Below are 24,176 nucleotides of genomic sequence, written 5' to 3' on the forward strand. Positions count from 1 at the left end.
CTCATGATGAGACATGACAATAGATTTATGTTTAACAACAATATAAACTCCATATACTCGAGGATAGCTCTTGATGATGCTCAAGTTAAAAGGAAATCATTCTTTCATTTCCTGCACATTCTAATTCCACAAGGGCAAGCCAGTAAAAACATCCCTTGTATAAGGCCTACCAGACAAGGTAATACTATATACTGTACTAAAGATAGTAGCCCTGTAGATACAAAGCCAATTGATTACTTTTTCCTTTAAGACTGAGATTAATCTGTGAAATCAGCATGAGTTTAAGAACTATGCATCAAATTACAATTTTTTAAAATAGCTGCAGGACTGGAGGGAGAAAAATAAAATAGTATTAGCTGAATCAGACCAAAACCAAATCACAAATGAAGTATTAGCTAAATAGTTTGCAGTACTTAAAATAATAAAAACATTATTTTAACATTACTGAACTGTTGATGCTCGTATTTTGCTATTTTCATAGTTATTTTTCAATGTTTGCATCACGGGAAAATTGCTCAACTACACTTCTAAAGTAATATATTCAATAAAGCATTTAACTCATTCAGCTTTGAAAATATCAGTAACTCTGGGCCAATATTTAACTGCACCCTATGTTATATTTTTGGACTTAGAATTATATTCCACCCATCCCTCTTAATATTATTTTATTTTTCAGATAATTTACAAAATCTTACAGGCCTAAGGCAAATGACATGTTTTTACTTCAGAGTAAATGGTGGGGGGCACGCGGAGTGGGGGGTGGAGAGAGAATCACTTTCACATATCCTGTCTGGTACAATAAAAGAATAAACATTACAGAGAATTTATCAGCCTGCAGACACTGTTGGTTGAATTTCTAAAATCTTTTTCTAATGAAAGACAGATGTACAAATGAAAAACTTAAGCATGTTATTATAGGTCTTTACAGCTTGAAGAAGTGTAAAATGGTTCTGGAGTTTGCTAGTCAAACTGGATTTTTCTGATGCAAAGCTAGCTCTATTGTAAGCACAATAAAATGTCATGCGAACGACCATGTCATACACCTCTACCCCGCTATAACGCGACCCGATATAACACGGGTTTGCATATAGCGCGGTAGCAGTGGGGCTCCAGCTGCTGCATGGAGCCCTGGGCCCTTTAAATCACTGCTGGAGCCCTGCTGCCGCTACCCCGGGGCTGCAGCAGCGGGGCTTCGCCGGCAAATTAAAGGGCCTGGAGCTCCCCGCAGCCGGAGCCCCGGGCTCTTTAAATCACTGCTGCAGCCCTGCCACTGCTACCCTGACATAACGGCCTTTCACCTATAACGTGGTAGGGATTTTTGGCTCCCCACGCCCGTGTTATATCAGGGTAGAGGTGTAGTTATTTTGTAAATATCTATGAAATGGCAACTGGTGGATCTAAACAGAGGCTGTGCTAACCAGAATATTTATTTTTTTAAAATAAAAATACTCCAACAAATTGCATTTTCTACAAATATAAAAAATGTATTGTAAAAGAGAATTTTTGGTTAAAATATCCAAATAAAAATAATTCTCTGTGTGGGATGTGTGCAGGCTCCTAAAGAATCACCGGTAAATTCAGTTTCAATGCCAGCAAGCAGCTAAGGAGACAAGGAATCTAAACACAGTTAAGAAAAAAAAGGTACATGGTTCATAAAAAGAAGCCATCAACCTGGACTATGAAGACTTTCATAAAATGCCCATAACACTCAAAAATATGGTCCTCAAAAACATTTAAAAATATTTTTTCTCATGTTTAGATGGCAAATTCTCTCTCAGTACACTAGATTCCAGATATGGCTTGTCCAGACAAAAGCCATTTTCCCAAACCAGCTAGGCAACTTTTACGTAATGGCACAAAAAAGTTACATAAAAAGCTTTTCTGGATGTTTTCAAAGCCTAATTTGATTCTTCTACTTGCTGGCTTCTGACACACTCTTCTTGGCTTCATTTCCCAATGACTGAAGGCTGGTCTACCAGGAACTTCTATTGGCATAGCTAAAAATCCACCCCCACCCCCAAAAGACATAGCTATGCTCACCTAACCCTCTGTGTAGGCAGTGCTAGGTCAAAGGAAGAATTCTTCCATCTACCTAGCTTACTGCCTCTTGGGGAGGTGGATTATCTATGCCAATGGGAGAACCCCTTCTGTTGCATAGGTAGTGTCTACACTGAAGCTGTGCTGCTGTAGCAGTTTAAGTGTCGACATACCCTGATGCCCTTTAAGAAAACTTATTGCCATCCCTCCCCAACACCTCCTTATGCTGACTGCATATGGCTTTCTGTCCATCCAGCTCTTCATTGTTTCTTCCACTCAACACCTAGTTAATACTATGCAGGTGTTTCCCGAAACAATGGTCTTAAAAAGTTGTTAGTGGGAGAAACGGCAGAGTCAAAATTCCAGCAATGTCTGGACAAGCTGATGGCTGCGTCTAGACAAAACAAACATTTGTATTCTTTTCGGTTTCCACATTTAGGGATACAGAAACACTCCAATGTGAAATGAGTACATCAGGAATGAAAGTGAGAGCCAGAATTCCTTAATGTTTATTTAATAATAATAAAAAGGCAGTATCTGAAAATACCCAGATTTAGGTTTTGCTTAAGATTCTAAATGCTGGGACATATTCCCTAGTGCACATCATAAATACCCTTACTATTTTTCTCTGCGTTTAGTAGTAGCTTCATATCCAATGAGTGGTTCTTTATGTTCAGAATGTTTCTAATTATCTTTATTAGAGATCTGGAGCTGGATAAACTGTGGAAGAATACCTAGTTACTTGCTCCCTGGCCCAATGCATCAATTTTTTATTTTAATGACAACAAAATATGTCATCTAATTTTTTTAAATCAGTTTGTTACCCCATAGATTAAAACATTAAAATCTGAAGACAATGCAAAAAGGTACAGCAGGCACTACTTCTACTGTCCCTGGATAAATGCCACTGTTATACAATATCTCACCTGGGGTGGCAGATCTCTTCCATGGGACGGCACCTGCCCCCCCATGACATCACAGTGGCCACGCCCCTGTTGAAGGGTGGTAGAGATTAAAATATTTATATAGTAATCAAAGCTCTCTCATATATACTATGTATATACACAGATGTCTGCAGCATGTTAAATTTAAGGGCAAATACTGTTACAGAGAGTTTACATAACACAGAATGCACCTTGGCTTATAACAAGCACTCTCACGAGAGTCACCTTCTTGATCTAATATTAAATTTCATGTGTGCTGGACACTTCTCAAACTTACTTTAAAACTAAGTGCAAATTAGCAGATAGCCGCGGATCTGTAAACTGTGTCGTTCTGTTGTTATGGTCGACAAAATAAACTCTGCCTGTTGCTGTATTACGGATCTCCCATCCAGGAGGCAGTGGACCAAGCTCTTCACAATTGATGTTGCTAAGATCCCTGCAAAAACAAATATAAAATGAAAAATACCTCAGCATTTGGCCTCTGAGCCAAACAAGTGTAAATGTAACAGAACAATTCCATGAAGTCTGAGAAAATGTATTGTTTCAGAAACTTAATCTGTTCAGCTGGAATCTCTACTCCCAAGGTACAAGCCTACCAGAGAAAATGAAAATATACACACCCGACTACACATGCATTTGAAAAGCAGTTATTACATAATCTTCATTTTTACAAAATAACAATCAGATACTAATTTAATACAGACTTAAAAACAAAAATAAAAGCTGCCACCATATTTGCCAAAAGGAGTTGCACTAGTTTTAACAATAAAAACAGTTTTTAAAACAACAACAGTAGTCATTTAAGCCACTCAATCACATTTTAAAAACTCACACAAAACAAACCACGTTTCTGATTAGTTACATTTTCCATGACGATTTATGCATGGATATCTGCCCAAACAAAAGGCCATTTTTGACTGTTTTAAAAAACAAACAATTAGATGCAAGAAAAGCTCTTTAACGAGTATTTTAAGTAAACCATTAAGTGGTCTCAGGTAATCTCTATTAAAGCCAGAAGAATGCAAGTAGCATTTGCAGGTTAATTTATTTAAGATGAATATTGTGGTTTTTAAAAACTGCATAGCATTTCTCTGAGGAATGATAAAACATCCCTTCTCCCTGACAACCTTTAGGTATTCTAGCTCAACTTCTGTTGACACCCTTGGAAGTAGGGCATATGTAATTCATGAAGCAATTTGGTCCCAAATACACACTATACCCTTTGTGTGGTCTTGTTGTAGGATATGAAGCATAGCAGTACTGTTTTTCAGTAGTGTCATTGTAAATAGTTAGAAAATAGTATTTTAACAGAATATATGAAAGAATTTACAAGATTACAATAAGTACAGTGAAAGGAAATCTCTTTAGTAGCTCGCCCTTTTCGGTGGAGCAATAAATATCTAGCTAATAATACTTTTTGTCCAAAGCATTTTAATAAAGCAATTTTTCTAAATTGTTAATTTGCAGATCCACTGACCTCTTGCTATCACACAGCAGCTTCTATCTTTTCATTATAATTACAGTTTAAGAAGTTTGTGCTGCTCTTAATTAAATCTATTAAATACAAAAGTACAAATGAATATAAATGTTGTTATATTCTGCCACCAGTCTAGAATTTGGATTTCCTTCCCCATCCCCAACCTGAACAACCAAAATGAGGTTGATCTATTTAAGAGAGAGAGGCATGTACTTATATAGGCTACAGGTATAATTTCTAAACCCTCCTTTCTTGCGTCAAGTCCAGGGGCGGCTCTAGGCACCAGCAAAACAAGCTGGTGCCTAGGGCGGCAAAATCTAGGGGGCGTCCCCTGCGGCCGGGGGGGGGGGGGGGCGGCAGGCTGGGCCGGCAGACCTGCTGCAGTCATGCCTGCGGGAGGTCCACCGGAGCCCCGGGACGACTGGACCTGCCGCAGGCATGACTGCGGAGGGGGCGCTCGTCCCGCGGCTTGGCTGGACCTCCCGCAGGCATGACTGCGGCAGCTCAAGCGGAGCCGCCGCACCCGTGAACCGTCCGCAGCCGCGGGAGGTCCAGCCGAGCCACGCGGGACCAGCGGTCCCTCTGCAGTCATGCCCGCGGGAGGTCCGCTGCTCCCGCGGCTCCGGGGCGCCTCCCGCGCATGACTGCTTGGGGCGGCCAAAAAGGTAGAGCCGCCCCTGGTCAAGTCTGTAGCCGTAAATAATGACAGGGCAAAATGACGGAAGTATTCTATGAAGTAGATGTTAAGCCACCTGATCACACCCACAAACAACTAAATGTCAATATGCTCTCATTTGCAACTTCAACTATCTGACGCACAAAAAGTGTGGATAAATTAAGGTGTATTTTAAAAAAAATCCCCACATACAAAATGGAAACTAGTTCTATGCAGCAAGATAGAGAATACATTGCCCACAGAAAATGATGGAAAGTGTGATGCAGGGGAAGATTTTCTAAGGCACAAATGGAAGTTAACAATTTGGCATCAGCTGCTTAATTGCCTTTTGTGTTTTAGAAAATCTTCTCCATAGTCCCCAAAGGTTCAGGACAACATCACAATAAAAAGTATTTTTCCTTGTCTTAAAAGTAGTATTTCAAACAGCATAAAGTGTCACTTTTTCATTAAAAACTTTACATTTTGTTCTTCATACTATCGTTTTGAAGCACCTTACCCACTTCTTGCAATCCAACATTCATTTACATGGGAATGAACATGAGCAGAAGACAACCACAGAGTTGTTAAGTTTCTTATAAATCTCAGGGCTTGCTGCCAATTTAGGGCTGTACATGCCATTTTTACATTAGCATCTGCAGATTTTAGGAGGTAATAATCTTAAAGAGCTTCCAGTGTGTTAACAATTTTTTTTTAAGCTAACAATAATTCTCTCTTTTTACACAGACAGGGATACGTTTAATGAGTGGGACAGTAAACCTCAACCTTCTGGAAAGTGGAGATGCAAAGATGTATTGGATTATCCTGTCCATCTCCACCTAAAAAGGCAGAATTTATTCTGCAGAGCACATTTTTCTAGTACTTAATCTAGTTTCAAATATGTCAAGAAAATTGGGCTTCCCCATTTCACTTAGGAAACCATTCCAGAATTTAGTACATCTCATCGATGTATGGAATATTTTCAGGATCTCTTTTCCCTCTTAATTAATTAATTACTCCTAATTATATTCCCCTTCCTCCCGATATTTGCAAACTTCAGATTAATCTTTCCCTTTAAATGTTTAGCCAAGCTGTACACATTAGCTTTTTGTGTGTAAAGAATCAAGCCAATCCCTTCTATCAGTTTGGTTCTCATGTGTGTACTCCTTCCCATTTGTCTATGGGTAATGAGGTGCCCTGAACTAACTATGATATCCGAGGAACAGTCTATGTATTCCCTCTTGCTCCACAATACAATACCCCTGTACACACAGCCTCACACTGGATCTTTGACTATTACAAAATGCTATCCATGGTCACCTCTAGGTGTATCCCACCAATTTCACGACTTCTATATCCTATTGAGTATCAGTGTTTCAAGTTACCTTTTAACACAAACATATTGGCTTACATTTTCCAAGTTAAACCATATTTTGCTGTTTCGAGCATCCCTTTCTAATACATCTAGGTCCCTTTGTACTACTGCCTTGTCCTCAGTGGTGTTCATAATATCGCCTCCCAAATTAGTGTAATACATACATTTCATGTATGTGCTGCCTGCTCCCTCCTTCCAGATCATTAAAGGAAGATATTTAATGAAAAGGGATTTAACTCCAAATCCTGAAGTAATACACTACACACCTTTTTCAACTTCAAAACTTGTCATTTTTCATTACCCTTTATTTGCAGTCCTTCAGCTAGTTCTAAACTATGGGATAGTATTCATACCCAAGCCAATATGAATTACTTTGATTATGAGACCATAAGATATTGTATCCAATGCATTATTAAAGTCTAAACATACAAGACATCAACCATATTCTTTTCAATTTTTTTATTCTGTCAGTAAAATAACCCTGAGAGACAAGATGAATGAGGTAATCTCTTTTATTGGACCAACTTCTATTTTTGGAAAGGACAAGCTTTCAAGCTTCACAGAGATCTTCCTCAAATCTGCAGAAGGTAACCAGAGAGTATTGCAGGTAAATAGAAGGTGGGACAGATTGTTAAACACAAGGGGTGTTTAGGAGACCACTTAGCACCTCTGCAGTCATAGGGAAAAGGAGGGTGAGTAGGCAGCAGAACGTGTTACAAATTGTTGTAATGAGCCATAAAAACAAGGTCTGTGTTAAATCCACAATTTTTAATGTCCAGCACAGTTAGGAATTTAAATTCCCAGGTTTGTCTGCAAACAAAAAATAATCCAGTTTGACAAGATTTGCACTTAAATTTATGTTGCTAAATTCTCATTTTTCAGTTATCTTCTATGGGCCAGATTTTTACAAGGGCTCAGTTCTCATTTAGGTACCTAAAGGCAGAAGCCAGGATGATGAGCTTCTGGGAGCGGCCATTTCTCTCAGTGGGAGCTGAGAACTTTTGACTGAGCCAGCCCTACACATTAAGGCTTTGTCTACACTGCTAATTCAACGATAGTTTTGTCATTCACAGGTGCTTAAACCCTCCCACTCCCCTGAAAGACAAAAGTTTTGCCAAGGCAAGTGCCTATGTGAATGCCTGCGTTGTCGGCAGGAGCGCTTTCCAGTCAACAAAGCGAAACCCGCTCATAGACGGTGGAAGTATTGTGTCAGCAAAGTGTTGACAAACAGCGTTTACACTGCCTGACTTTTAGCGACAAAGCTGTGTAGTGTAGACCAAGCCTTAGTGATTTTTCCATCTTCTACTACTTTTATTAGGGATAAAAAGCCAGACTTGCTTATAATCTTTGGGGCTATATCTGATACTAACACCATCAGGTACTATACCTCCTTTCATAAAAACAGTTTTATTTATTCTCCGAGACTTTCTACTATTGAAGAATTCTTTGAAGTCTTAGTTTTCGATGCAAGGGGTGTAATTTATTTTGTTGAGTGGCTTATGTCAAGATGACAAGCTGGATGCTGGGGAGGGGTGGGGGTGGAGAAGAGGGCAGGGGTGTGTCTCATCTAGCAAGCTAGTCTGCATATTCTCTTAAGTAACATTCAACAGTGTAATATTGGAGGACAAGCAATTTTAAGAGCGTCCTGTTTAATTTAAGACTTCATATAACAATAAAGACATGTGAGTTCTTCTCTTACCTTGGTACTCTTGGGTCATGCCATGTGCTTACACCTGTCTGAGTATGCAGGAAATAGACCTGACCTTGCTGAGTTGTCCTTTGCTCTGTTAATTAAGATAAAATAATACAAGAACAACCACAAAGATTGACAAACATGAAAGGCAAAAAGGAAAATAAAAAAGTCATCCAGCTCATACTACAAGATTATAGACAAAGTTACTAACCAAAAAGCCCTGCTCAAAAGAAGAGATGCTCTAGAAATGTGGTTAAACAGATTTTTTCCATGGAAGGTTTCTAGGTACTGTCATCGGATTAACATGTGGAGAGAGCTAGGCTTCCTGACAGCAGGCTGAGCAGGTTGCATGTGGTGTCCAAGTAAGAAATCCAAATCAGAGTCAATTAACATAGTAGCAAACCTTGAAAATTGGCAATCTGACAGTTTTTAGATATTTGTTTTTGGTAGAGGCATGGAATGGTTTTTCTACAGTCTCAGAATTTTGGGGAAATACTACAATTTGTAGATATGGATAGGAGAGCAGTATCTTTTCTTTGCAGTTCACAGGAGTCTATTAGGAGACAAAGGTTTCAGTTTCTTCTGGAATTGTGTCTACATCTGGGATTACATAATAAAATCTCAGCAATACTGGGCTTTTACTTCCTCTAAGGCAGTGCCTAAACTCTAGAATAGCACACATTTTACAAACTCTAAACTAGCACATATTACATGGTTATAATAGGCATAAAAGTCCCATTAGAGAGAGTCTCAGGCTTTGTCTACACTGGAACTTTGTCGGCAAAACTTTTGTCATTCAGAGGTGTTAAAAAACATACACCCCGAAATACAAAAATTTTACAGATGAACAGCACCAGTGTGAACAGTGCTTTGTCAGCAGGAGCACTCTCCTGCCAACAAAGCTGCTGCAGCTTGTGGGGGGTGGAAGTTTTTTGTCAGCAGGAGAGCTTTCTTCTGCCGTCAAACAGCAGCTACACTGCATGCTTTTTAGCAGCATAGCTGTAAAGGCGTGGCCATGTTGCTAAAAGCTGCGTGGTACAGACAAAGCCTAAGTGTACTGTCATAGGGATCTAAATCAGACTTTTTGGTAAAGTGGGTTTTTTTTGTTTTTTTTTTTAATTAAGCAGGGTATAGCAGAAGTTATATCAGCAATTGAACAATGTGGAAACATGTTTCAAAACAGTCTTTGTACCAGCCTTCCAGAACTATCAAATGTGGTAACATTTCTCAAGTAGTCTAAAACAAAAGTATTCCAATATTCCCCTAGTTGTACACTAGAAAGATTAAGTCTGTATACAAAATGAGACAAGAATGCAGCCTTTAAAAAAAAAAAATTCAAAGCAGCTACTAAATATTCCATGTTTTACTTTAAAATGTTCCACTTCCCTAAAGAGTCAATTCAGATGTCCTTGACCCAAATATCTAGGTAATTAACAAGTCATTATCAATGACATAGGTATTTCTCTACTACCAGCTGGTAGTGTCCTATAAAAGCCTCTAGATAAATGAGGAACACCACATCAAATGCAAAAACTTCCACTAAAAGATTAGACATTTAATGAGATTACAGCATTATCTCTGTGTTGAAGTGTTTTTATAGGTATTATGAGAGATGGAATCAACTTGGCCAACTACACTTACAACTGTGAGAGTATCTTCTCTAGCCACATGGGTAAGGGCTCATTCAGTTGTGCCAGAAGTCTTCCAATTTTAAAAACTGAAACTTCATGAAGTTCAGTTAAACCTACTGAATAGCTAAAAGCACTTGATTTTAGGAAATGTTAAGGCACAAGGTCACATTACCATGCAGACGTTAACTACTTGCGTCATCCACTATAGCTTACTTGACAAAATATGTGAAGTGATCAAAGTATAACAATACTCCACTCTTATACAGCGCTTTTCATCAGCAGATCTCAAAGTGCTTTGCAGTATCATTATCTCCATTTTACAGATGGGGAAACTAAGGCACATACTTGTCCAAGGTCACCCAGCACTCCAGTGGCAGAGCCAGGAATAGAACATAAGAATGGCAATACTGGGTCAGACCAAAGGTCCATCTAGCCCAGTATCCTGTCTTCCGACAGTGGCCAATGCCACGTGCCCCAAAAGGAAAGAACAGAACAGGTAACCATCAAGTGATCCATTCCCTGTCGCTCCTTCCCAGCGTCTGGCAAACAGAGGCTAGGGACACCATCCCCATAGGTGCTGACTCCCTGGGTGCTGTGGGGATGCAGCACCCACAGGGAAAAATTAGCAGGTGCTCCCCTCTTCCCTCCCCACCCCCATCCCTTCCTCGCCACCTCCCTGCTCCTTCCCACCACCTAACAGCTGTTTGGCAGCGCTTAGGACTTTCCGGGAGGAGTGGGGATGCGGCATGCTCAGGGGACAAGGCAGTAAAGAGGCAGGGCAGGGTCAGGGACTTGGGGGAAGGGGGTGCAATTGGGGCCGGGCGAGAGTGGTGCAGGGGCAGGGCCAGGGCCAGGGGTGTGTCGAACACCCATGGGGCAGAGGGGAAGTTGGCACCTATGGCTATCCCTGCCCATCCTGGCCAATAGCCACTGATGGACCTAACCTCCATGAACATATCTAGTTCTTTTTTGAATCCTGCTATAGTCTTGCCTTCATAACATCCTCAGAACCCAGATCTTCTGAGTCCTGGCCCAATACTCTAGCCACTAGGCCACACTGCTTTATGATGGGGTGGTGATGACCTTTTTAAATACTATGGAAACAAAGTAGGTGAACCTCTGTAAATTGTGGGGGGAAAGCCACATGATTTTTAATGTGTTCCATGATTTTCCAGCCTCTTTCTAATCAATCTTATTGTAATGTATGTTTCTACTGGCACCAGGCTTCCTCCTTTCTAGTTCTTGCAATTTATCACCCATCATCTACACACTAACAAAATATAAGGGAGGGCTTTCCAACATGCTGGAATATGGCTTGTTCCAACTCCCACTGCAGTTTGTGGAAAGACACCTATTGCCCATAGTGAGTGTTGTACTGAGCTCTAGGGCTGCAAGTTTAAAAACTGCAAGAGTTTCTCCCTCCCCTCAAGTCACAAATGAACCTTACCACTTCAATTTACGTACAGAAGGGAAGAGAATCAAATTATGCTTTTAAATATCAAGATTAATTTAAATTTAAAGAGTTTATAAAATGTATCAAAGTCCTTTCTTTAACTTAACCACAAATCATACCTAAGTTTGCCCATTTGACCATTGCACATGTATTCATCTGCAATTGAGCATATATGTGGCACATTAATAATGTCCTATCATTTAAGTGCACTCTTGTAAGAATCTACTATGGAAACAAATACATATTCTGGGAACAGCAAAAGTCTTAAAGAAAAGTTTAATAGCTCCAAATGCAGTTACCATTTTTGTCTGCCCTTCACTAATGGCTTCCATCTGGCACATTTCTTCATCTGATTGTGAAACAGTGCAGGGAAGTATTTACTTCCAATTTATAGAAATGTCACTAAATTGTCCAGAGAACAAGGACAGGAATAATGGAATGGGAAGAAGTGCTCCATCTTCCTCACAAAATGTCTCACTGCTTTACAATAAGGCTATCACCAGAAGGCCAAGCTTAAATTTAAGACTTTGTGCAGACCCCAGACAGATCAACATTTTAAATCTGTTATCAAAGAAAGAGGATCGAAAAAAGTTACAAAGAGCAGGGGAGGAGGGAACCTCATTTACCTAATTTCTTAGAGAAGGACTGGAATAATGTCACGTTATTTTTTAACTCACATACCATATCCCTCAGGCAGGTCAGGAGGAGTATGTAAATGTGTTCTGCTCATGTAATTCCTATGCCTTTGAGACCTGACTCTTCTCTCTGCCAATCTGGGATCTGATGACTGTCCACATGTCGCACCATTTGTTCCTGTAATTGGTGTGTTCTCATCCACAAAGCAGCTCAGAGGTCTGCCTGGGCTAGAATATTCAGATGCTGGTCTGTTGAGAGGTAATGAGAAAAGGTTACTTGCCTTTTGTAATCAAGGAAATTATTCTCTCCAACCACATCTATCCTTTATGAAACAACATTTACATACAATAGATGAAAGCATCAGTCACTAAAAGTGCAGGAAACAGTCACTCATGTTTAATTTCATAAAACATGTGAGAAATATTCAGGTATCCGCTGTGTCAAAGACTGCTTTGATAAGACAGTAAACTACTCTCTTGTAGACCTTGCTAAGCTATTCATGCATTTGTCCAGCGTACTCTACATGGGTTACATCTGAAGACCATTTGAAAACATTAGCTAGTGCAGAATGTAGCAATACACGAGCTTAGCAGTGCTTCTTGCAGGAAGCACATTATGCCTGTGCTCTGTGATAAGCACTGGCTGTCAATTAGCTTCCAGATACAACTCAGGGTGTTCATTTTAGCTCAAATTGTTATGGGTTCTGCCTACCTTAAAGACTGCTGCTCTCTGCTGCGGCAGCAGTCTAAGTCATGTGAAGCACTTGATTTAACACCTCTCCACACACTTTAAAAAAAAAAAAGGGCGGGGCTGGCAGTAGGGTCTTTTTAGCGAGGGGCCTGCAGCTCAGGAACTCCCCCCCACCCCCCTGTCAGACATTACCTGAGCATATTGTTTTTATTATTTATTATTTGTATGTCCATAATGCCTAGGAGCCCTGGTCATAAACCATGACCCCCATTGCAATAGGCACTGTTCAGACACCAAACAAAAAGACAGTCCATGTCCCAAGGAGTTTATAATCTAATTATAAGACAAGAGACAACAGATGGATAGACACACAAATAAACAAGACGACAATATTGGTCATAACGATAGGCAGCAGTCCCCACATATCAGCAGCCTAACTGTTGTCAAGTTTTTTTGTAGGCATCATGGCAAAAGATTTTCCAGGTGGGATTTGAAGATGCATAATGAGATAGCTATGTTGATGTTTATGGGGTGCTCCTCCCAAGTGCATGGGTAACACAGGTATCTGTTTGAAAATAAGTGGCGGTTGAAATCATGGGCTGATCGGAGGTGAGCACTGACAGCTTGATAGCAAATGAATGATGACACGTAGTGTGAGGATTGACTATGATGGGCCTTAAAAGTAAATACAAGCAGCTTATGTTTGATACAAAAGAGAAGGGGGAGCCAGTGAAGGGATTCAAAGAGAAGGGGATATGATAAAAGCAATGAGCTAAGAAATGATCTTTGCAGCAGCATTCTGAACAGATATGAGTGGGGTGAGATTGCATTTGTCAAGGCCAGAAAGAAGGATGTTGCAGTAAGAGACACGCAGGATGACAAGAGCTTGCATGAAAGTTTTAGCTGTGTGAATGGATAGAAAAAAGCCATAACTTACTGATGTTATGCAGAAAAACAATCAGCGAGATTTAGACATAGCATGGATGTGAGGACCTAGACAGAGGTCGGAGTTGCAGGTTACAAGCCCAGAGAGTGACGGGCAAGATGCTGGTGTTGTCCACAGTGATCGAGAAAGGACATAGCAAGGAGGACCTTTGGGGGTGTGGGAAATTAGGAGCTCTGCTTTAGCCACGTTTATCTTGAGCTGGCAGCTAGACATCCACAAGGTGATGTCGGAGACACAGGCCAAGATTTTAGTTTGGAGAGAAGGAGACCGTTCCGGAGTAGAGAGGTAGATCTGTGAGTCATCAGCATAGAGATGAAAGTTGAGTGTGTGTTTGTGGATGAGATTACCCAGAGATAAAAGTGTAAAGAGAGAAGACCACAACCTCTGAACCACCACAGAAAGCTGGAGAGAGGATCTGAAGGATCTTCCAAAAGGACACACTGAAGGAGTGATTAGAGAGATAGGAGAACCACAAGAGGTTGGAGTCAAGGAAACCAAGGCAGTACAAGATTTCAAGAAAAGTATGGTAAGCTGTGTCAGAGGTGGCTGACAAGTCAAGAAGGAGGATGGAGTGGCGGTTCTGAGCTTTAGCTAAGAGGACATTAGAGACTTTGGCAAGAGTGGTTTCAGTTGAATGAAAGGGATAAAAGACAGAATGGAAAGGGTCTAGAATGGAATTGGAGGAGAGGAACTCCAGGTAACAATTGTAAACAGCATGTTCAATGAGCTTAGAGATGAAAGGGAGAAGAAAGAGAGTGGTAGCTGGAGAGGCAAAGTGAGGCCAAGGGTATATATATATTTTTAAGATGGGAGAGACTAATGTATGTTGGGGGCGGGGGGGGAGGGTGGAAGAGCCAGAGGACAGTGAGAGGGTAAGGAGAAGAGGAAGACAGAAGTGGACGCAAAAGAGATTAGGAGATGGGATGGGGACACTAGGGTAAGTGGAGGGGTTAAGAGCATATAAAACTTCAGGGTATGCTACAAGACTTATCTGTCCCATCCCCCCCACTACCTTTTGAGAAGGGTATCAGATAAGGATAGTGTAAGTGGGATAAGCGAGGTAGAAATTGTTGGCCCTGATAGTCTGGGTTAGTGAACAAGAGTTACAAACATTATGGGTTCATACAATGACCCTTCACAGAACCTCCAATGTGTCACATGGGGATCCATATAGGCACAGGAGTCTACCCATACATTCCACAGTACAAAACTAGGGACATATTTGTGTGTCTAGACCTTAGGATAGACATTTTTATATAATCAAGAAAATATAAATTCATAAATAAAATTAATAAATAGTTCTTTCAATTGAGAAATGCAGGCATATAGTAGAACTGAAAGTTTAACAACGCAGGTCATTTGCCCATCTATTCTTTACACACATTGAATTTTCCAAAGGATAAGGGCTATTGAGGAAGGACGAGAAGATAGAGGGTCTGCAAAAAACTCCAGAAGAAAATGCACAGAGACTATTTAAGGCTTAGATAATTGCAGAAGTCCACTTGGTTTGAGGAAATGAAGGTTGACAGATTTGACTGCTATTGTAAGTGGAGCTGATTATATTCATTTAAAAAACTGGTTACATATTTGTAACAATTAGCTTAAGAGTGCTGGCCCATACAGTTATAGCATATCTGCAGACATTTGTCGTCCAGTCAGAATCCCTTTTTCATAATGGCCACTTTGTAAAGGCTGGCATTCTTAGATTTCATCACTGTGGAACCCTACCAAAAATCAGTGATATGAAGACCTGTACAGAGAAATCTAGCTGGAATGATTCCTGTGAATTAAGCAGGAGTGGGGAGAAATATAATATATCTGGGGCATGATTTTCAGGGATTGCTGAGCACATACTCTTGAGCCCAATGGGAGCTGCGAGTGCTCAGTACTTTTGATCAGTAGGTGAATTCCACTGTAGGCATGTTTTATAATTTCTTACCGTGTTGGTCGCTCCCACTGAGTTGTCCGTGTAATGTGATTTAAATACTGGATCCTTCCAGAGGCAGTTCTCCGCTCCTCCCAACTAGAATTCGGACATTGAGAGATAAGGCAATGAGTGATATTTCCAGGAAACCAAGGCACAAAAATGTTTCTAACACAACAGCCAACTCAGGAAGACATCATCTATTATGAATCATAGTAGCTGAATAGTGAAAGCTCAACTCCCAGAATTAATAAAATGTTTTCTTCTTGAAGCCAGACAAATCATTAACAATGTTGTGTCTTCACATTCAGTAACTATTCAAAGTTAAATTAACTCCAAATACTCCACAAGTTTCCTAATAAAAGTATTTCATGTTTGATAATACACTCAGTTTTTTATTATTTGGCAACTGCTTCTAATAAACTCTGTTGTTTTAATATAAATTTCTATTAAATATGGTGGATTAACACAATTTATCTATACTCATTAAAAATGAAACATCCTGTAAACACACTTATGTCATATAAAATAATAAATATTACTCCTAATGTCATAGCTAAAAAGCTTGTTGCAAGATATTCTTTCTTCACCTTTTCCTCTGAAATATATGCATTCCTTAAAATTCTGTTCAACCACTGCTAATAATTTAGGCATCTGTTACAAATGATGGGCAGCAAGTTAATGTGAAGCACCAGAAGTTCTCTGGTGCAATCAGCTTATCTTTTTGTGAACCAACAATCATGCACAGTATCTTTTTTGCACCAGTTTCCTTTGATAAAAATTACTACTGTAGAAGCTGTGTTATCCGGAAAACTCTATAAACCGGCATTTCTAATTTTTATAGAAAGTCCGGTTTATGGTCCAGGGCCAGCAGGCTCCCTACCTAGCTCCACGTGGCTCACTGGAAGCCGCGACCTGTCCTTGCTGCTCCTAGGTGGAGGCGTGGCTAGGTGGCTCTGCATGCTGCCTTTGCCCACAGGAACTGCAGCCAATGGGAGCTGCGGAGCCAGCGCTTGGGGCAGAGCAGGGACCGTGCAAAAAGCTGTCTAGCTGCACCTCCACCTAGGAACAGCAGGGACGGGTTGCCACTTGCGGGGAGCCGCCCAAGGTGAGTGCCCCCTGGATCCAGCACCTTGAAGCCCTCCTGTGCCCCAACTCTCTGCCCCGAGCTCCCTCCTGCACCCAAACTCCCTCCCAGAACCCATGCCCCAATCCCACACTCTCTCCCGCGCCCCAACCCCCAGCTCTGCACCCCCTCCTTACTTAACTGGAATTTTTCACCTTCACCCCCAATTTTCCCAACATGTCGGATAAAAAAAGCTTTTACTGTATTTGTCCTTAAATTACAGGACTTTTCTATTTTATTTTTCCATTAAAAATTCTCTCTTAAAAGGATTAAACTAGCTTTGCATTTATACAATTAACTAAGAAATGTTTAGAAGGGAAATATTTAACAGTGACTTACATAGCTTTTTAGAATTTTCTTAAAACTTCTTCAGACTCTCAAGCAACATCATAATGTGGTTTATGACTTAGTGATAACTGATTTTTCAATTTTCATTTAAAAATATAAATTTTCTCCTGTCTTTCCCTGCCAAGACTCACATTCAGAATTCTGTTTTTCCTCTGCTACACAGATGCTAGCCAAAGCACCTAAAACAGCACATTTTTCTGAAGTCTCCAAGCTGCTTTAGGTATTGATCTCATCAGTTTTCATAGAGGAAAAAAATATCCTGAACCCAGCCTTTGGCAGGCAAGTACAGAAGAATTCAGTCTCCACGACCTTGAACAATACTGTTTTCCTGATTTACAAGTGAGAAGAAGAGACACCCATTTTTACAATACTATATCCTCTCTACAGCTCTGTAGAAGACATTTTGGGCATGCTCTCACATTACATGGGGTACAAAATTAGGGCATTGGGTCCTATGAGATTATCTTGTGGGTGAAGCATGGCTGTTCAAGAACGTTAGTTCTCACTTAGATTTACATTATATTCATGTAAGTCAATTATCTGTTCTATAATTCTCAAACCAGGTGTGGGTTCTTAGGTATATACTTTCATTCACTCACTGATATAACATGCTCTCCTCCCGCCCTCCGAATGGGCAAACACATAGACAATGCTCACACTATTAGGGCAGGTCTACACTATGACAGGGATTGACGCTCTGAGATGGACCACTGGCAGTCAATTTAGCGGACCTAGTAAAGACCCACCAAATTGACTGCAGATCACTCTCCAGTCGATCCCTGTACTCTACCCCCAACGAGAAGAGTAAGGTAAGTCGATGGGAGATTTTCTCGCAATCATTTTCTTAGCAAACATTCTGAGTAAGGCTATGTCTACACTACCGTGATAAGTCAACCAAAGCTACGCAACTCCAGCTATGTGAATAACGCAGCTGGAGTCAACGTAACTTAGGTTGAGTTACCGCGGGGTCTACACCGCGGTGGGCTGACGGGAGAAACTCTCCCGTCGACTTACCTTACTCTTCTTGTCGGGGGGGGGAGGGGGGAAGAGTACAGGGGTCGACTGGAGAGCCATCTGCTGTCGATTTGGTGGGTCTTCACTAGACCCGCTAAATCGACTGCCGGTGGATCAATCTCAGAGTGTCGATTCCAGCTGTATTGTAGACATAGCCTCAGTAAGTACCTTCTACAGTTAAGTCAGTGACTGGTATGTCTCCAGCTTCTAAATTAAAACTTCTATAGATTTACAAAGATTAAAAAATTTTTTTTAAATTGTCTATTTTTACTTGGACGTCTCATCACTTCAAAAGTTAAAAAGTAAAGTGAGTATAGGTGTTAGTTTACCCATCTGGTAGATCATTGTCAAATAAACGACTGCAATCCACAACTTGTCCTCCTGTGCCTATTCGGTCTCTGGATTGAAGACTTACTATTAAAATATTAAAAGGCAATTATTAAAGATACTGCAACAGAATCCAAATCACAATTAAGTTTGGAAGGAAATGGTACAACTTAGAGGAGGGCTAAGTTAAACCATTTTCTCAATTTTATCTTCTTCCCCAAATAGCTAATAAAGGTTAAGCAGAGACAATGTGTGGTTCCACACAGCTAAATCTCTTCATGCTACTTTGAAAAACCCACCTTTAGGGATAAGAGTGTAATTTAAAGTGGGAAGAAAAGTTAAATCTGAAATTGTAATTAATTTTGATCTTCCCTAGGCAAAGCTTAAAACTGTACAACTGGTCTGGTGACAACAGGGAGGCTGATCTCATGTAGAATGGCTAGGATAGCAAGTGGAATCGTGCAATGCCAGTGTCCAACTGAAAAGTAACACTTCTAATGGAAAGCAGCAACCAAGACTGGGCCTGGTAAGTGGTCTAAAAATGCAGTTTCTACTAAGGTTTAATTTTTTCCTAGTAACTATGAATGAGGGTGAAAATTCATCACAAAAAAGGACACACACGAAACAGGCAAAGTTTAAATGCTATGAGCACTATACATTTTGGTTATTAGGGATCTATGTAAATTAACATTCAAATATCAGTGATATACAACTTAAATGTGTTTAAATCTATTTCAAAAGCATTTATCAGAACAGCAGACTTATTATTTACAGTAATAATTTATAAACAAAATAAAACTGTATTACATGCTCCAGTCTCAAACATTTTAAAACATTGTTTTTATGCCAGAAGCTTTTTCACTGCAGTTATGAAATCACAGGTTTTGTGGACAATTTTTGTTCCTAACATTGCACTGTGTAAAAATATCTGATCTGAACACTCAGGTTGCATTCTGTTTATATGGTTGTTGTTGTTAAAGAGGTTAGTCACGCATTAAACCAAATACATGATTGTTTTCTGTTGGCTGTGTGACATGAATGCACCTTTTCATCTCTGAACACCTGCATTCAAATCTTGTCCACAAATGAAGCGAAAATAAGTTTAATGGCCTCAATCTAGACCCAAATGGACATTTGCTCATATCATAAAACCACAAGACAATTTAACATTATTGGCAACCTCTGAAAGAGAGAGGCCCAGTTCTGAACCAAAAGGTGTGTTGAAGTTCCAGATTTTGGGACACTAGCTGAGCTACACAAGAAGTCTTGCTGTATCTGTGTGCATTAAACTTCATTTCCAGCCAGTATTAATGCCTAACCTTTTATGAGTGTGGTCTTTATTAGAGAGAAATAAAGACAGCCATTAATTTCTTTTGAGAGCAAGGAAATGCTTGATTTACTCTATTCTGCAACAACCCCACACATTACAAGTTCATGTTGTTGCATGTAGGCAAGCAATACACACAGACAAAAATGAAACTAAACAATTACCTCCTCTTTGCCTATGTGAGGACCAAAATTAGTGGACGGCTTCATTTTGTAATGAGTGAGGACTCATTTTTCTGCACCGCCACATCAGAAATAAAATAGTGGCACAGAACGGAGCTGCAAGATTAAGACACAGTTCAGGTGCCCTTTGTATCCACTACCCAAAAATCATCACCCTTCTTTCCCACCCACTTTAAAGGTAACCCCAGGCAAGATTCCCCCTGTTCTCTGCCCCCAGTAATAAGGCATTCAGCAGGGAGTCCCTAGATTTTTAGGCATAAGTCATACACCAAGGTGTCCCTCTTTTCCTAGACAATCAATTGCTGAAGACACCAATTAGATAAACAGAATAATTTCCCTTTCAATTTTACCCTGTCCTTTAATTCAGACCATTTCACCCTTGTTATAAAGCTAATCCCACTTCCAACTCATTTTAGCTACAATTTATTTTGATTTAAAAAAAAAATCTCTAAGTATCATACCAGAATTACCCAGTTTTATCTGGACCCATTCACCCAGAAAACAAAACTGTATTATTAGTGAAGAAAATTTTAAGGAGATTAACAAAGAATTTTCAATAGAAAAAAGGCAGGAGCCTCTGGAATCTTGCGGAGTATCCGTCAAGTTCCAGGCAGCACTGACTGAAGACACAAAGCTTTTTTAAAGTTAACAGCTTGAAACACAACGTACAGATACTATTCTTACAGAGGGAAGCAGCAATGGCGCTAATGTAACACACACTATAACTTCACAAGCTGTGGACTTCTCAGGGAAGAGATGAACAAACTACTTTCAACCAGGTTTCTGTCGGTAGCTATGGATACTCCACCAGCACCAAGGGAGCTGCTACAAGTGTCTATTTAATCATCATTACTGTTTAGTGTGAACCTCCATGGAAAACTGATATGTCAGCATGGACTGAAGCATTAATAAAACCAACATATCTCCCACCATCTGATCCTATTACATCACCTCTGTCTTGATACGATCTTACTACCTCACAAAGACTGCAGACCGGAGGCAAAACAGCTGATTAAAACTTAGCTAAAATAAAGCAGAGGTATCAATGAACAGAGTATTTTGAGGAGGGTAACAAACATCCGGAAGCCCTCACTTGCTCCCTTGTCTATTGGTAGAGATCCCTGGCAGGGTAGATCAGGTACACGACTTGGAGATTTTATAACCAGGAGCTGAACACGGAGGCCCAAAACTTTTTTCCCCCCCTATCTCTGAAATATTCATAGATTACAGTTCCCCCACCAAAATACAGACCCCATCACAGTGATCCACAGCGTGGTGACTTCCAGGCTGAACTGTTGTAATGTGCGCTACTCAGGGCTGCCTTTTAAACTTAATCTGAATGAAGTTCAGAATGCAGCCAAAGAAGAATGTTTACTTAAATGTGTGGCTGCTTATTTTCCAATGGGTCTGCTTCAAGGATTTATTTATAGTGTTTAAAATCTTAAATAATTTAGGAACAAAGTACCCGAATCACACAGCACAGCAGCTGAGACTGAAGCAAGACAATATATATTAGTGAAGTTATCCCAAAGAAGAACTTACCCCAGTTACAGCAAAACTCCTTGGAAGGCATCCATTCTTAGACAAACCCTAGAGAAAATAGGTCTTGCATGGTGCCCTTAAGCAAGGTCAACAATTTCAGCTTTGTTGGGTTTTCAGGGGAAGTTAGCCCCAGAGTTCATCTGTCACCTCCTCATGGCAAAGCTCAAGGCAGTTTTCTTTTTATATAACTTTTATACCAGTATTATTGTAGTCTGGGTTGCCTCATTTCAGCACTACACCTTTACCCTGATATAATGCGACCCGATAGAGCACGAATTCTGATATAATGCGGTAAAGCAGCCCTCGTTATATCAGGGCCTTGTTATTTTTCTTTATAACTCTATGCATGGGCTTGACGGCGTACACACACACACACACACACACACACTTTGTTATTAAGGAGCCATTGCCAAAGGCCTCTGGCAATCAAATTTAAAAGCATAGTTATTGTTACTCTAGTCCAGAAAACACCAATCTAGAAGCTGATGGAACTTTGTTTTGAATTGAAAAAAACAAAAAACAAATCACACTTACCTACTATCTGTCCTCTAACTGTATCATTGTCATTTGGCCCAAGTTTGCATAGATCCAACCTCTGATCTATAAAATCAGGAAATATCTAGTGTTAACTATATAATATTTTGCCGTTTTTAAAAGGAGCATTCTGAGTTACCATAAAACCAAGATCTAGGCTACCTTAAAATTGCTAGAATTCAGAAAGGGAAAACAAAATTCTTAAGACAGCACATTTAATGTTCATGCTTCTAAAATTGCAAGTAAAAATCATTAAAGTTAAAAACATTTAATTCCTTTTTTAAATTTTAAACTGTTCTCTGACTCACTTCACAAAGTTCTTTCCTCCTCACAATTTTTACTCTCCTCCTGCTGTCTCATTTAAACACAGGAGATTGCGCTGTCAGACTGGACAGATTATGTGGTATTAAAAACTAAACTTGTCCCCGCACCCCCCTCTGTAGGGAGCAACCACCACCATAACTCACTGTCGCCATGGCATCGGATATTAGTACAAGAGACGTTAACACAGACACAGCTAATCTGGAACATCAATCAAATGAGCATGTACTCCACACTAAACAGCAAGAAGTCCAAGCAATTAAGCAAAATGCAATGTGTTGAACCACTGAGAACTACAAGCAGTTAGAAATTAGAGATTCAGTTGCTTCTTCAGCTTCAAGAATCCAATTTTTTGGAGGGAGACTAGAATACTTCCTGGAAAAAAAAGTCTGACTGGCCTAGCCAGGTAAGTACATCTTTTTCATCAAGAGTGGTTTGTCAAGCTTTGTTCAGTGGCAGGCATGCCTTATGATTGATCTACTACTGTTCTCTTACCAGTTTCAATGACATCCATGTTAATTAGCATAACGAGAAAAAGGCATCTTACAATTTTTATTAACATTCTCTTAAAACGGTAAATCCACACTATTGTAAAAGTTTGCTGTAAACTTTTAACATTTAGGCACAAGCTACACAGGTAGAAATTGAAGCTGCAGTAATTCTAAATAACAGAACTCTAATTTCAAATTAAAGCTACCCTTCATGCACCTTTTTAAAGTACAATTTATTAAAACAAAAACAAGTTAAACACTTGAAATCCAAACACTACAATTCTGATAAGAGTTATATCTTTGAAGGCAATAAAGGCAGTGACTGGAATTTGTCTTCCTTTAGAGCCCTGATATAGGAAGTTTAATTTGGGCAATTAGCCGCAGAAGCACCAAACTAATGCAACAAAGTTAAGAAAGGGACACCTGAGATTCTAAGACCTAGAGGCTGAACTACCTTTCGAGTGATCTCATCTGAAACAAATTATCTTAAAGATTCTAGGTATGCAATTTCATCCACTTCTAACATACTTTTGTTGCACTGGGATATAGAAAAAGCACTGTATATTGTCAACTTTCAATGCAAAGATACCACTAACGTACATAAACAGCTGAGAGACAAGATGATGTAAAGTGAGTAATGCTGGTACTAGGTCTATTTTTCTTCTCTATTTTTCATTAGAACAGGGCATGGTTAGAATATCAAATTATATGTTTGTAATTCATGACATTAAACCTTCCAAATAAGAATATGTTGACTGTTGGTTAAATAAAGCCAACAACTCTAATAGCATTCCAGTATAAGTTTGTGCAAATATGAAAGTAAGGTACGTGACAAGACAAAGAGATAGTTATATTTCTGATAATTGCTCAGTCATAAGGCATACAAAGTTTAGGACTGGATCAGTTTTCATTCATGAAATTGCTGAAGTCCAAGGTGGTCATAAAGTCAATAGGCTTAGGCTATGTCTACACTGCAGCCTATGTCAGCATAACTTATGTCATTCAGGCATGTGGGGAAAAAAGACACCACGACCCCTCTGAGCGACCTAAGTTATACTGACAAGTGCTCACGTGCACAGCTTCTCTTACCAATATAGCTTCTGCTGCCCGTGGAGGTGGTTTTATTATGCCGATGGGAAAGAGCTCTCCCGTCGGCATAGAGTGTCTTCACCAGACGTGCTGAAGCAGCGCAGCTATAATGGTACAGCTACGCCGCTACAGTGCTGTATGTATAGACATTGCCTTAGTCATGGGTTTTTCAGCTGGCCAGCCAATTGCAATATTGTTTTCTAGGTAAGGAAAATATGCTGGACTTAAGGCAGTGGTTCTCAGACTTCTGTTTCCAGACTACATATTACAACAGAAAGTTTCAAAACTCCCTCCACTCTAGACACAAAGGGGTGGGAGAGAGAATGATGACCCACCTGAAACAAATTGCAATCTCCAGATGGAAAACCCATGACTAAGGCGATGTCTATACAAACAGCACTGCAGCAGCTCAGCTGT

General features: G+C 40.0%; 1 protein-coding gene across 4 annotated transcripts in view; it reads right to left on the reverse strand.

The window, feature by feature from the left end:
• The window catches only part of SMURF2 (SMAD specific E3 ubiquitin protein ligase 2), an 88,795-nt gene that overhangs the window by 18,799 nt on the left and 45,820 nt on the right, over positions 1-24,176 (reverse strand). For 3 of the 4 annotated variants that reach the window (XM_044981271.1, XM_044981270.1, XM_044981273.1), the window contains 7 exons: positions 21,859-21,924; positions 18,276-18,360; positions 15,474-15,557; positions 11,944-12,146; positions 8,185-8,269; positions 3,259-3,417; positions 2,964-3,029 (listed from right to left, as the gene is read on the reverse strand). In XM_044981271.1, coding sequence (XP_044837206.1) covers positions 2,964-3,029; positions 3,259-3,417; positions 8,185-8,269; positions 11,944-12,146; positions 15,474-15,557; positions 18,276-18,360; positions 21,859-21,924 — 748 coding nt within the window. The remainder of the gene's footprint in view (positions 1-2,963; positions 3,030-3,258; positions 3,418-8,184; positions 8,270-11,943; positions 12,147-15,473; positions 15,558-18,275; positions 18,361-21,858; positions 21,925-24,176) is intronic. The other variant, XM_044981272.1, reaches the window with a different exon arrangement.

The sequence above is a fragment of the Mauremys mutica genome, chromosome 12 (genome assembly GCF_020497125.1).
Source record: "Mauremys mutica isolate MM-2020 ecotype Southern chromosome 12, ASM2049712v1, whole genome shotgun sequence".
In the NCBI taxonomy this organism is placed as follows: Eukaryota; Metazoa; Chordata; order Testudines; family Geoemydidae; genus Mauremys; species Mauremys mutica.